Below are 14781 nucleotides of genomic sequence, written 5' to 3' on the forward strand. Positions count from 1 at the left end.
AATACCATGGCAAGTCTGAGGATTTGAGCTGTTTTGAGGGTCATATGAGGTTGTTATATGGTGCTAAAGTTTAGTTAGACTATGTGGATAGGTGAGTGCTGTCCATGGTGCTTAAGCTTAAAGGGGAATACCACTAATTTTCAACATTGAACTATGTCATTAAGCTATGTAGATAGGTGAATGCTGTCCATGGTGCTGAAGCTTAAAGGGGAATACCACTCATTTTCAACATTGAACTATGTCATTAATACACCTTAGAGCTGTTGTGTGGAAATAAGAACAAAGTCCCCCCCCCCCCCCTTCTGGGTTGCCTAGAATTGGATAATTGATTGTTGGGTCATGTGATCAGTGACATATGGGCGGTGTACTCTTTGGCTCCGCCCTCTAGGCCGCCTCATTTACTAGAATGAGGCATTGACTTCCAGCTGAAACAGTGACTTGTAGTAGTTTATAATGGCATGTGGTTATATATCACATTTCACAAGACATAGTACGTGTAGATAATGGAAATCAATTGGCTAAAAATGCTCTAACAACTCTCCAGGCAACACAGAAGGGACTTTGTTCTTATTTCCACACAACAGCTCTAAGGTGTATTAATGACATAGTTCAATGTTGAAAATGAGTGGTATGCCCCTTTAACTATGCATGTAGATAGGAGTGCTGTCCATGGCGTTGAATATGAGAGCTCCTTTCTCCATCTTTCAAAGCATTACATGAACCTTATTCCCAGTTCATATTCATTTGGGAGTCCTTGACATGAAATACTTTGAGAACCAACGGCATTAAGTTCAACCATTACCCCGCTAAACCCTGAAATGGTTCGATCCGTTCCCCACAGAGTCACAGGAGAGACAGCATGCGGAGGAGAGCGACGGGACACACGGACAAGGAGACAGGACCCCATCTGCGCACTCGTCCTCCACGGCTGGAGTCACGCCCCCCGTGTCCTTCTGTCCGTCCAGGGCAGTCACCCCCTACGCCTGGGACATCACAGAGCCCTACCCGACACTCAACGGACACACAAACAGACACAACACCGCATTCTGCCACTTACTCTAACTCAGGGGTATTCCAATGTTCTTTCAGGCCACGGACCCCTTGGCTGAGAGAGAAATGAAACAAGGTTTCATTCAGGGCTTCTACACATTGTTTCAAATTGTGTTGCAGATTAAGCTTTTTCGGAGATTTCATAGAAATCTTCATAGACTTCATAGAGTGTAGCGTTACTGTATGTTGGATTCATGTTAATGTGTATTTTCAGACGGTTAAACCACTTAAACCCTCAATACTTAGAAAACTTGTACTTGGTCTGCTCCCCCCCCACACCAAACCTCTTTGCGAGACGTTGTGAGCTTGTAGCTATTTTTGGCTAAAGTTCTCCTCAGAAAAATGCTAGGGTTCAAGAGGTTGATGTAAAAAAGAATAAGGAAAAAAAATCCTATCACAGAAAGATTTGACGGCCCCCCTGTAGTAACTCTGAAAGATAAGATAAGATCTTTATTGATGCATTGAAGGAGCCATGAGCTCGGCCCTGGGCCCCCTAGGCTGGTGGGGGGAGTGTAGCGCCCAGGATCACTTAGCAAATTGGCACCGGGTGAAAAAAAAAAGCGTTACAAAATCTTCTTTATTGATCCTGCGAGGGAAATAGCACAGCAGATTAAAATAATGATAGATTCCGGGTCAAGAAATAAAGTACAGTATAGGTACAGCATGATGGAGAGACGTCACAGTCAATTCAACACCATCGGTAATTTTGCAAGGGAAAAATATAAATAAAATATGCACATACTGTATAATGTACAATATATAACATTATACACTCTCAGCAGTGCCTGTTTAACTGCTTGTTTCCTAGCAATTAGTCTACTAAGCCAGCGGTTCTCAACCTGTGGGACCCCAACATGATTTTGGGGATCCTCAGATGATTAGCTTAATGTGAAACATTACAACATGCAGTATAAGTGTATACAGGTTATCTGCACATTTATAAAGTGACTATTGAAGGACTTTTAAGACCGTTTTAATACCTCCAAAATAAAATAAATAAAATATGCCCATGCCAGTGAGTTTTCAAGTGTGTGTGTGTGTGTGTGTGTGTGTGTGTGTGTGTGTGTGTGTGTGTGTGTGTGTGTGTGTTTCCCGTCCTATTTATGACATAGTTTGAGAAAGAAACCTTCAACAGATTCTACTTTGTCAGTGTACTGTATGATCACAGAACAGGAAGACTGTTTGAAATTGCTATATTTCAGATTTTTGGCAAATTGGCAATACATTTTTACATCCGGTCTTACACGACGCCATGACGTACTACACAATAAACATTTTCAGATATTAAAATAAAGATAATTTCATATATTTTTTTTTAAATCTAAGAAAATAGCAGATCTACAAGCTCAAAACGCGTTGCATCGCAACACGTTGTGAGCTCAAAACGCATTGCTAAAAACGCGTTGTAAGCTTATCGATCAGCTATTTTCACTTGTTTTCGGTCCCGGGGGAGACATCAAATTTCTCTTTTTGGGCCTTGATGCTAAAAAGTTTAGGAAACACTGCACTGCATGTCCCACTATTCCCCTAATTAGAATAAAGCATGTCTTTTCTCGCGGCGTACATGGGGCTCCGGGAAAGCATGGCGTCCGTCAGACGCGTGGGCAGATAGGGGACGACGCGGAAGAAGAGCACGTCGGCGACGGGGACGACCAGGTATCTGCTCTTAGGACGCGGAGACACGATGGCGTCCAGCATGGCCTCGATGACGCCGTCCACGTTCGTGCATCCGGTCTTGCACGACGCCATGACATACTCGACCGCCCGTTCCACGTACCGGCGGCTGAACGTTCGCTGTCGCTCGTCGTCCAACTTGTCCCAGATGTCCTGGCCCGTCTTCATCCTCACGATGTTCGTGGCGCTGCCGAAGTTTCCCGGCTGGACGATGCACACCTGATAAGAGTGGAGGGGAGAAAAGACAGCATTGGAATTGACCTTCAATTCCCTGCTAAACGTGTCCTCCATCTCATGTAGCATCCGGATGAAACACTATTATGGACTGACCAGTGGTCCCCCAGGGGTCCTTGGGGGAGGGTTTTTTGATCAGTCAAATCAAATCAAATCAAAATCAATCAAAATAATACAGTGTCAAAATCAGTTTAACTTTCATCCTATAATACAGTGCATCAGCTATTTGTCTGCAACTACACAACGCATCGCGACGTGCTGTGAGCTTGTAGATCTGCTTTTTTTATCTTGTAAAAATTTGGAATGTTTTTGAAACATTTGAACAATTCAAATCTTGTATAGGGGGGGGTGGGGGCGTGTTGAGCAACACAGATACAAAGTGACAGAGCGACAAATAAGCTGTGTATTTTTGTATTTTTGTATCTGCCTGTGATAACACAGCATTATGCTGCGTTCGGACTGGCAGATACAAAAGAGACAAAGCTGCACAGCATATTTGTAGCTTTGTATCTTTGTAGCTGAAGTTGAAACCGGCTAAACTTTTTTGTACTGTAGCTTTGTAGCAGTTGTAGCTTTTGCAGCAGCTACAAACATCGGCTGAATCATTGCATCTCACTGGATGCCATTGAAAAAGAATGGTAGCCTGCATCTTTGTAGCTGCCAGTGTGAACGCAGCATTAAAGTTACAATACCTTGACGCCAAAACTGGCCATTTCCACCCGTAAGCAATCTGCAAACGCCTCAAGTCCTCTCTTAGACACGCTGTAGGCTCCCATGTTGAGACAGTTGTAGAAAGCCAAGATGCTCGATACATAAACCATTCGTCCTGATCATAAAACAGATAATAAACAACGATCAGTGATGGAAGAAGTACTCAATTTGTTTTACTTAATTAAAAATATCAATACCACAATGTAGAAATACAAGTAAAGGTCCGGTATTCAAAATTCACTTGAGTAAAAGTACAAAAGTATTGGCATAAAAATGTACTTCAAGTACCAAAAGTAAAAGTAATCAATATGCAAAATGTCCCATTTCAAGTCTATTTCTTTTGAAAATAGCAGATCTACAAACTCATAACGTGTCGCTATTTTTTAAATAGACTAAGTATAGGGCTGAAAGTGGTAAATGTATGTTTTGTAATAAAAATCTAAATTCACAAAAAATAATTATAGCTGAGTGAAAAGTACAATATTTTTCTCTCAGATGTAGTGGAGCAGAAGTAAAACTATTGAATTATAACAGAGAGAACAACCAGGTGCTCAATGGAGATAAAGTTGAATAAAAAAAACATGGAGGTGCTTCTAGGATTAACGGGAACCAGAACTTGATACTTGCTTGCTTTTTTAAAACTATTGAATATTGGAAATACTCCAGTAAAGTAAAAAATACCTACAAAATGTACTGAAGTACAGCACTCAAGTAAATGTACTTAGTTACTGCCCACCACTGACAACAATTAGAGGCCCAGCATGGACAAACCTTTGGCTTTATGCTCCAAATGTGTTTGTGAACCGAGTAACGGTACTCTGGTTCTTTGGCTGACCTTTGCTGGCACGGACCATGGGTAGAAAGGCAATGGATGTCCGGATGCAGCCAAATAAGTTGATGTCGACCAGGTGACGATAATCGTCAATGGTGTTCCATTCTGTCTCGGCCCAGTCAGAGATCCCGGCGTTGTTCACAACGGCCCACAGACCTGATAACAGAAAACAGGTTTTTACTGACAAAACAACTTGGCGATTAAAGAGGATTATAGTTTAGTTTTTGGTTTAGTGTATTTTTCCCCCCAGTCGTTTACATTTTCAGTTAACAGATCTTTGTATCACATACAAAAAAAAGACCAACAAAATGCATTAATACACTCATCCTTTTTTCTCTCTTCATCCTTTCCGTCTTCTAAAGACGTAAAAGGTATAGATAGACCGAAGCCTAAACGTTGTATACCCTTATTCATTTAACTTAAAATGCACCATGCCCAAGTACAGTATGAAAACAAATCAATAAATAAAACTCACATTTAACAAAACATACAATGTTCAAAACACCAATAAATAAATAAATAAAATACAGAAACAGCCGTCCTTGGTTCTGGTGACTGACATTGGCCTTCTAATACGTGAGGAGACCGTGTTTTTTCAATTATTTGGAGGTTGTGGGTTCGAATCCATCGTGGTGCATCTGGCATTGACGAGCGAGGGAAGCCGGGCGGGGCGGGTGATATCGGTCATCGCACGTACTCCTACGGGCTGGGGCGGCACCTGTCAGCAGGGAATGTTGGGCGAGAGGAGTAGGACGAAGGTTCTACGTCCTCCTGGTGGGGGCTCCTCACTGGCAGGAGAGTCAGTAGGATGCGACAGCAGTGACAACACAGAAATGTAGTAGCTGGTAGTGGTAGTGGTAAAGAGGATTCTACAATTCCAAGTCAAGTGCGTTTTTTATCATGATGACACTTTAAAACTCATCTACAGGCTGATCGAGTTCTCTCACCGTTCTCTGGAAGGTTGGCCCGGACGGCCTCCTTAGCCTGCTGCACGCTGTCATCGCTGGTGACGTCCAGCTGGATCACCTTCAGGTGTGTGGAGCAGCTCTTCACCAGGCTCTGTGCGCCAGGGCCCTCTGGAAACAGACACCCGGCGAACACCACCAGCCCCTCACCGTCCAGCCGCCTGGCCAGGTGGTGACCGAAGCCGCTGTCGCAGCCCGTTATCAGCACAGCGTACCTGCAAGTGGTGGAAAAAGTACTCACGTTTGTTACTTAAGTAAAAGTATCAATACTGCAATGTAGAAAAACTCTGTTACAGGTAAAAGTCCGGAATTCAAGATGTACATGAGTAAAAGTACAAAAGCATTGGTATCAAAATGTACTTAAAGTACAAAAGTAAAAGTGCTCACTATGCAGAATGTCCCATTTCACAAGTTTTCAAAATGTATAAAAATCTTTTGAAAAAAGCAGATCTACAAGCTCATTTTGTGAGCACTCTGGACAGTTTTTAAGTTGCTTGATTCAGTATTTAGATATTTGATGCATTTGATCTGACAACATATTACTTACCCTACCTTTAACACTTAGCCTGCCCTAATTATTTCAGATTTTTTTCTGTTTTCTGCCAGACATTTTTCATTGAAATTAAAAAAGTACTCAGGAGCCGAGATACAGATTTTTTAAGTTTTGAGTTAACAAGGAAGTGGATAGGAGTCTAGATCTTCGAAAAATCATATCTCCTTGGTCTTTGGGTCAAAAAAAAAAAAAAAAAAAAAAAAAAATCAATTTTTTCAATAGAACGCATTCATGCGATCTTGGCGGCCAAGTGCGCTATTTAATAGATCGCATTTATGCGTGATTGGCAGGTAATGTGTACAAAAGTATTAGTCTCAAAATATACTTAAAAGATAATTCCGGACTAGCTAAAAACTTGCGTAAATGGTCTGTGCGCTAAATCGCGTATTTTAAACCCTAACCCTTTTTGGTGATACGGTATCTGACATTCATAATGACAGAAACCTCACCACTGTGTTTTTGTCCGAAATGGGCTGCCGTAGCGTTTAAAAGCATCTAACACAAACACTGTGGAGAGTTTTCTGTCAATATGAACGTCAGATATCACAACAAAAAAAAAGTTCGAATTGAGCGATAAAAATACGCAATTTAGCACACAGACCATCCGCTCGCGTTTTTAGCTGCGGTGGACTCGGGATGAAGTTATGAAAAATGTCTACATAAATGTATCAAATTATTAATCACAAACATTCTAATAGTTTCAAAAATAGCAGATCTAAGCTCACAATGCATTACAAATGCCCTGTGAGATCGGCTATTTACGAATGGAAGTATACAATATTGCTTAATTGGTTAATGATCAATAATTATAATCTAATAATGATTCTGAAATGGGACATTCTGCATGATGAGTCCTTTTCTTTTGCTACTTAAAAAGGAGAATTCCGGACTAGCCTTTTTCTTACCTTTATATGACGTTATTATATCCTAGGACGAGTGGTGCTGTACAGTGAATCAAAATCACACACAAGAACTATGCCTTAACCTAACCTTAACCTCACAAAAACTATGCCTTAACCTAACCTTAACCTCACAAAAACTATGCCTTAACCTAACCTTAACCTCACAAAAACTATACCTAAACCTAACCTTAACCTCACAAAAACTATGCCTTAACCTAACCTTAACCTCACAAAAACTATGCCTTAACCTAACCCACACAAAAACTATGCCTAACCCTAGCCTCAAAACCACACCCGACCGGGGCGAAAAACCTGAAAAAATTGGTACTCGCACGTACCTGTAACCCTTCTGTACGCCCGTCCCACCACCACGCCGGGACAATAAACGGGAGGCGATCCAGAGCAAGACAGCCACGACAGAGAGGATGCAAACGATTTGTCCGAAGAGGAGTATGGTGGCCATGCTGAATGCAAACTGCATGCCCTGGAAAAGAGAAACAAGCAACTTAAATGTGCAGCGACCATCCAAATGTCTACATTTATATCAGAGTGTCACACATGTGACTCCAGCCCAAAGCCACGTATACACAGACAAACAGAAGACGGTCTGTAAGTAGTGATAGAATCTATCATCTGTAATGTGGATATGCCAGAGGCATCATCATCATCATGACCACACGGGTTGCATTTCACGTGGGAGCAGTTCCATAGGCAGTGGTGGACAGTAACGGAGTAAATGTACTTGAGTACTGTACTTAATTAAGTACAGATTCTGAGGACGCTCTTATCTTTTTATATCTGATACAGAGCTCAAAGGAGTTGCACTCTACATCCTCCGTGTGGTAGAAACATGCCATTGCAGATACACACAATTATAACTTAGTGCAGGGGTCTTCAACAGGGGGTCCGGGACCCCTAGGGGGTCCTCAGAGTTACTACAGGGGGTCCGCCAAATCTTTGTGTGATATGATTTATATTTTTTACCTTAACTACTTGAACCCTAGCATCCATTTTCCTTAGGAGAACTTTAGCCAAAAATAGCAGATCTACAAGCTCACAACGCCTTGCGTTGTGAACTTGTAGCTATTTTTGGTGTACTGTAGGTGTAGAGGGAAAAAGAGCAGACCAAGTAAACAAAAAAAGTTTAATCTGAAACAAAATGTTATACAATATAGAGGTCCCTGCTTCATCTCTCTCTCAGCTAGGGGGTCCTTGGCCTGAAAACGTTGAAGACCCCTGATTTAGTGGCAAATGATCAACTGTTCTGGGTTAAAAGTATGTAGTGCTTAACAACATTAACCTTGGCGATGGCGTCCCTATTTTGGGCATGTCATATAGGCAACATTTTTTATTGTATTTATATCAGCTCTTTGAGCTTGTAGATTGGCCATTTCAGAATAACCAAAGTATAAAATAAGTGCTAAGGTATTTTTTATTGTCTCTGTCAGGTGGAAACCTCATATGTCCAAAACTGTTACTTTTCAGGATTCAAATTCAAAAATAGCAAACGCAGCAGATCTACAAGCTCAAAACGTGGCGGATTGCGGATCTGCTACTTTTGATGCTCTTGTGGGATGCTGTAGTATGATCAAGTAGGGCGATAATTTAAGAAAAACAAAAACACAAAATGTTAAAATAATTATGAGATAAGAGGTTTCTGACCGACAGCAACGATAATGGTGATAATGTGTCACACTGGTGCAAGACATTTATCTGGCACACTTACCAGAGTGACTTACCTTGGTCACTACGGATCCATTCCATTCTGTCAGATCTATTATAGCCAGGCTCTGGAGTAGAGCTTTGGAAATGTATTCACAGACAGTCACACCTTCATAAAAGCATGCGTTTCTCAATGCCATTCTGTGGAGGTGTTTCATGAGAGAACTTTCCTTAAATAATGTGTACATGTCATCTGCCATTCTAGACAGAACTAGACCCATGCTTAGGCTATACTTGATTTCCTACAACTTTAAAACAATAGGAAAATGTGAGTTGCTATTGAACAAGCAAAGGCTTTGTGATTTGTGATATCTCAGTATATATATCTTTTAACACTTATCACATTTACAATGTGTAACAATAGCAAATTAACTAATAGCTAAAGGATGACTTCACCCATTTTCAACCTATCTTCATATAATTGGTCAAAAATGGGGGGAGAGGGTGTTTTGGGGTGAGGGTTCCGGATACCATCATGGGTATTATTGTCCCTCCAACCCATCCACAGTTAAGTGCAGTGCAACCATTCTCCCATTTCTACGCTTCACGTTCTCACACTGAAAAACAACTGCTCATTCTTTCACAGAATTTTATATCATGTTAAACGTGTTAATGGTACAGATACACATTATTATTATATATAACGAAAGGCAACTAAGACAGTATTATGTCCAAAGCTAGTAGTAATACAGTGGTGTGGCTTTTAAGGGCTTCTTCAGGCAATATTGCTGTGACTTTGGTGAATTACTTGTCTACCGTAAAAGTTAAAAACAACAAAAAACAAGTCAGTGCAGCTCTGTGTCCAACCTCCGTAGATACAGTAGCTAGGCAACGTGATGCTCAAAAAGTGTGGATTGTCGTCGAACACAAGTTGCTACACAGCGATGTAGATTCGTCTAAGTTGTCCCAATCAAATGGCGGCGCTCCTAAGACACAGTATCTTCCGTATTAGTCCCGAGTTCGGAACTCGACCTTCCCCCCCCCCCAAAAAAACGCGTCAGTCCGGGACGCGTCGAGCCACGGAGCCGCTCAGTGCGGGTCGCCATCAGGTCTCCACCTTCCCGAAGGTCCCGTCCGGCGGCCGGTAGTGCTTGGGGAAGGCTTTGAGCTGCAGGGAGTTGAAGGCGTACTTCCGACATCCCACGTTCTTCACCGTGTTCTCCCGTCGGCAGCCCTCGCTGGGGAGAGGAGAGAGAGAGGGAGAGGGAGAAGGGGAGGTGTGTAGGGGCAGGGGGTAGAGAGAGGAGGAAGAAGAGGACAGAACATGTACAGACGATGAGAGCAAATAAAAAGAAAAGAAGAGTGAGGGTGAGTGAGGGTCCGTCGGACACAAGAAGCAACGATGATGCCGACATTTACTGCACAAATACTGTAATACAGCAGAATGGACAGGAAGACATTGTATGTCTTTAAATGTCTTGATTAATTGAATACACTGGACCACAATAGAAACAAGCCCTCAGCGCATTTTGTGTTATCCTTTTAGCATCGTTGTATAAGCATTTTTGCAAACTGTTGATAAAGTATTCAAGCAATCAAAAACGTACGTATAATACACCAGAATGGACAAGAATGGAGAGCAAGACATCTACGGCATAGAGCACTGTGGTTCTCAAACGTTTTAACTTGAAGGACTCCCATAACTCTGAGAGCGTACAACTGGAACCAAATGGACCCGTAAGGGTCCATTTGGTTCCATTTGTACGCTCTCAGAGCTACGGACCTGTGAGAGTCGATTTGGAACCCCTTCAAGGAACCCTTATGGGTCCTTGGACCTCACTTTGAGAACCACTGGCGTAGAAAAAGAACAGGCGAGAGAGCAAAAATCCACAGTGTTCATTTAAATCTGTAAAAAGAAAAGGAAGAAGAAATGGACCCGCTGAGAGTTATAATTAACGCTGAGGACTTTGCTGTATGAGAGCTGGGTGGGATGACCGAATGGAGTTTCAAGGCGCAAAATCTCTGACCGTCGGCCTGTCCGCCCGGCCACACAGATTAAAAACATCACAGAATCTAAGCAGACTATAATATAGCCTGGTAAACCATCCTGGTCGCGTGAATTCACATTATTGTGAGCCAATCAGGGTCTGTATCAGCATTAGAGTTCTCAAATTCTGCCCGGACCCGACCCTACCCGACTCAACGTTTTCGGGCCGGGTCAGGCCCAAAATCTATGCTAATTAGTCGCGCCGGGCCGAGCCTCGGGTTCCGTGAAGGAAAAACACATCTATTACCCCCCAAAAAAATGTTTCAGCTGCCCCTAGCGGCCTAACGGTAAGGCCGCCGGAAATGGCAGTGGATGTGTTGCATGCAGCTCAAAGTGAACTTGTTCAAGTGAAGAGCCCATGTTTTTAAGGGCCTCGGGCTGGCCCAGTAGGGCCCAGTTAGGGTCAGGCCTTATCTTTCAGGCCCGCTGAGAACTCTAATCAGCATCACAGGGCCCCGAGGCATGACATAATAGGGGAGCATTCTGTGAGATTCTGTGAGAAGAGATAGTTCACCCCCAAAATGACCTTTTTCCTATGGATTAGTCACCCCATGGAGACTTGAATTCATGGATATTATTATTTTTTTGTCACATTCCTAAGCCAATAATTTGATGACCGGCAGCGGTTCCAGTAGGAGACACAAAGAGTCTCCTTTGTGTCTCCTACCGGAACCGCTGCCTACCGGTTCCCTGGTCATCACATTATTGGCTTAGGAATGCGACAAAAACTAAACAATATCCATGTATTTAAGTCTCCATGGGGTGACTAATCCATAGGAAAAAAGTACTTTTTTGGGTGAACTATCCCTTTCAAGATGTACAGGGCCATGCAGCTTAGCAGAGGATAGCAGAGCGATATGTACAGTACTGTACTACTGTACCATACTGTACGTGCCATTCTAAGCTCATCCACAACCACAGCAAGGTGAGGAGACAGTGTGAGTGTCAAATGCTCACCCCGCTCAAAAGATAAACACTAAAACAAAAGTGAAAAAAAAAAACGATTCGTCCCATTATTGGAATTGAGCGAAAAGCTGAGAAATGACCAAGAGCAAACGCAGGAACGGTCAAAAGACCATGGATGCTTCAGTTCAACATGTTTATATTGTGCAGGCCGGTGGAAACAAGACAACAAAAACTAAACAAAACTAAACATAACAAAAAAATACGTTTATTAAAGCAGAAGCCCGGCTGTTCAGGTACACTTGGTTACAGCTTTTCCTACTGTAGGTATGCAATACATTTACTGTGTCTCATGTAGCGTAGCACAGTTTAACCCATTAAAACCGGGTGAGCATCCGTGCAATTTTAGATTTTAGCACTGGCTATTGAAAAACGGAAGATAAGCTTACAGTGCGTCACTTCGTGCCATGATTGCACAAGCTTGCACATCTGCTATTTTTTTAAAATCTTGAAAGAAAAGTGTCTGAAAAGTTTTGGAAGTGTTTGAAAAACTTTTAATAATTTAGATTAAAAAAAACAAATCTTCTCTTCTGGGGCTCACTGGCACAAAACATTTTCAGATGGGGGTCTATGGCCATATATATATATATATATTTCTTTGGGGGGTCTTTTAGCACGAAAAAGTTTCAGAACTACTGATTTAGAAGGCATTTGTAGAATCGTCCTCAGGTCTTAATGGGTTAAAAAGAAGGAGAAAAAAAAGCCAGTTGATATCTGAAAGAGTAAATGCTTTGATCATCAACGGTTGAACAATGTCACACAGTGGAAAGCTCCTGGAGTAAAGACGTCACCCTCTGGATAGTCTCGCGTAGCCAGACCATCTATTCCACAATCTCCTGAACGCTATATAGAGTCTGGAACTACACCTCCCGCAAACTGTCTTCTGTTTCCGTTCACGAAAGAATATTTAAAAATATCTCTATATTATTTTAGAATTTCAAATTTCCATTTGATTAATTAAGACAAATTTGCGCGTCTGTAAAGACGAAACGGAAGCGGGGAGGAGGCGTCACATCCGCTGCCGCACTATGAGCTTGTAGATCTGCTATCCGGAAGCATTTGAACAGCGTGGGAGGCAACAGTCTGGCTCGCGAGACTGACAACCGACCTGGGATCCTCTGGCCGAGTCATTCCTACTGTAATATTTACTGGAGCACTGCTGATGTTTCTCGTAAAATTTTACACCAGTTTCTTTTTTTTAGAGCTCCTTCAAGGCAGTTTTAACCACTTGAGGCCACAGCATCCCTAATCTGGGGGGAGGGGGGGGGGGGGGGGCACAACATTTGCAGAAAATAGCCGGCTCACGTCGCGTTGCGTTGCGCTGTGATCGGCTGTGATCGGCTATTTCCGGTGAAGAGATTTTGGTGTAGACAGACGAAATCGATCCAAGTACAGGGGCAACTCAAGTCCATTTCACTGAGACCTGAGGGTTTAACCACTTAAAGGGATAGTTCACCCCCAAAATTACTTTTTATATCGATTAGTCACCCCATGGAGACTTGAATTCATGCTTTTTGTTTTGTCGCATTCATGAGCCTACCGGAACCGCTGGTCATCAAATTATTGGCTTAGGAATGCGACAAAAACTAAACAATATCCATGAATTCAAATCTCCATGGGGTGACTAATCAAGAGAAAAAAATATGTTTTGGGGTGAACTATCCCTTTAAACCGTATATGGTTGAGTGGGGTCTCTATACTATGAGACACGAGGGCTCTGTGCCTTTTCTGTTATTGTGGAAAAGAAATATCATGAGCTTGGCTATGTTCTGCTAAAGCTTTCCCCACAATACAGATGCTGGGGTTTAAGTGGTTCTTAAGGGCAGTTTCTCTCTAGGGCTGACAGATTGCATGTTCTCATAGACATTAACTCACAATCCAAAAGAAATAAATAAATAAAATGTTTACAGTAAGATCACAGAGACACACAGGTAACAGAAAACATGTGGTTTTGAGATAAAGTGACAACAGCATGACGATTATGACCCAAGCATAATCACATTATGTATGTACTATGTAGATAATGATATAGATATATATATGTACTGTATATTTATATACACTCTGCTTTTGAATAAATAAAGAGCAAACGTATTGCATTTAGACGTACAAGCGTTTCAACAGGATTTATGTACAAGCGATACAAATATAATATTCTCTGATCCATTACGTTTGGGTTGTCTTAGGAAGACGCCTTTATATAAAAAAATAAAAATAAAAGTTAAGAAACGAAACAAATAAAAGAAGAAAAGGATCTTTATGATTAAAAGAAGACAATAAATTTGGTTGCATATGACAAAGCTTGACAAGACTTTTGGGCGGTTTAAAGTGATTACAATAATTCCTTGGTGAATAATTCCTAGTATTAAATAATGGTAATTATAATTTTCAATTATAATTTAATGTAAAGCCCTCATCTATTGAAATTGACTATTTTCAGTAAAGTTTATTGCATTTGGAGTAGGAAGTGTGAATTTGCATGTAAGTAGCATGTCATTTAATGTAAAATATTAATTTGACTTTTCAGCAGAAAGTAAATTCCCAATAACTAATAACGGCACTTCTCGTTGATTATGTTAGTACTAGTTTACAACTTTAGGTGGCGCTAATACCAATTTCCATATTACAAACTGAACGTGTGTGTGAACACACACACATGCTCATATAATGCAGTGTGTCTGTTTAGCGGTCAAGGGGAGGATGTGAGGAAACTCCCCAAGGTGTCTATTTTGGTCCGATGATCCATTTCTTTACTGGGTCGGCGTAGATGAGATGGAGCTTCTAACTCCTGCGAGGTGAATGACACGGTACACTTACACAGTACAAATACTCAGTGTTCATTTAACTCTCTCGGTGTCAAATTAACACTATGTTTTTTTTCATTAGGCATGGGGAAATTAAATGCAGGCTTTAAATCCGGGGTCTTCACCAGGGGGTCCGGGACCCCTTGGGGTCCTCAGAGTTACTAGATGGGGTATGTCAAATCTTTGTGTGTTATTGAGGAACATTAGCTGAAAATAGCCGATCTACAAGCTCACAACGCCTCGCGCTGCGAGGCGTTGTGAGCTTGTAGATCGGCTATTTTCGGAGAGTCGGTGTAGAGGGAAAAGCAGACCAAGTACAGAGCCAACGTCAAGTTGACTAAATATTGAGGGTTTAAAGGTTAACTGTCTGAAAATACATTAACG

The 14781-nt window shown here is 41.7% G+C and overlaps 3 protein-coding genes across 10 annotated transcripts in view; 1 reads left to right on the forward strand and 2 right to left on the reverse strand.

Moving 5' to 3' along the window:
• The window catches only part of gucy1b2 (guanylate cyclase 1, soluble, beta 2), a 33049-nt gene extending 31909 nt beyond the window's left edge, over positions 1–1140 (forward strand). The window contains exon 15 of the mRNA XM_084051168.1: positions 842–1140. Within this exon, the coding sequence (XP_083907294.1) occupies positions 842–1062 (221 nt within the window). The 3' untranslated portion in view covers positions 1063–1140. The remainder of the gene's footprint in view (positions 1–841) is intronic.
• A 1360-nt stretch (positions 1141–2500) lies between these two features.
• On the reverse strand, positions 2501–7384 carry LOC311040539 (D-beta-hydroxybutyrate dehydrogenase, mitochondrial; the record flags this gene model as incomplete). The annotated part of the gene is made up of 5 exons (XM_084050870.1): positions 2501–2943; positions 3651–3784; positions 4505–4657; positions 5449–5681; positions 7260–7384. The coding sequence occupies 5 exons, from the start codon at positions 7382–7384 to the stop codon at positions 2578–2580; spliced, it is 1011 nt and encodes a 336-aa protein (XP_083906996.1). The 3' UTR covers positions 2501–2577.
• A 1692-nt stretch (positions 7385–9076) lies between these two features.
• LOC311040496 (inositol polyphosphate-4-phosphatase type I A-like) overlaps positions 9077–14781 on the reverse strand; it is an 81675-nt gene continuing 75970 nt past the window's right edge. For 6 of the 8 annotated variants that reach the window (XM_084050820.1, XM_084050816.1, XM_084050817.1 and 3 more), the window contains one exon: positions 9078–9821. In XM_084050820.1, the coding sequence (XP_083906946.1) occupies positions 9689–9821 (133 nt within the window). In that variant the 3' untranslated portion in view covers positions 9078–9688. Of the gene's footprint in view, positions 9822–14781 lie in introns of all 8 variants that reach the window. The other 2 variants (XM_084050819.1, XM_084050818.1) reach the window with 1 other exon arrangement.

The sequence above is a fragment of the Gymnoscopelus microlampas genome, assembly GCF_963454915.1.
Source record: "Gymnoscopelus microlampas genome assembly, chromosome: 24".
Taxonomy (NCBI): domain Eukaryota; kingdom Metazoa; phylum Chordata; class Actinopteri; order Myctophiformes; family Myctophidae; genus Gymnoscopelus; species Gymnoscopelus microlampas.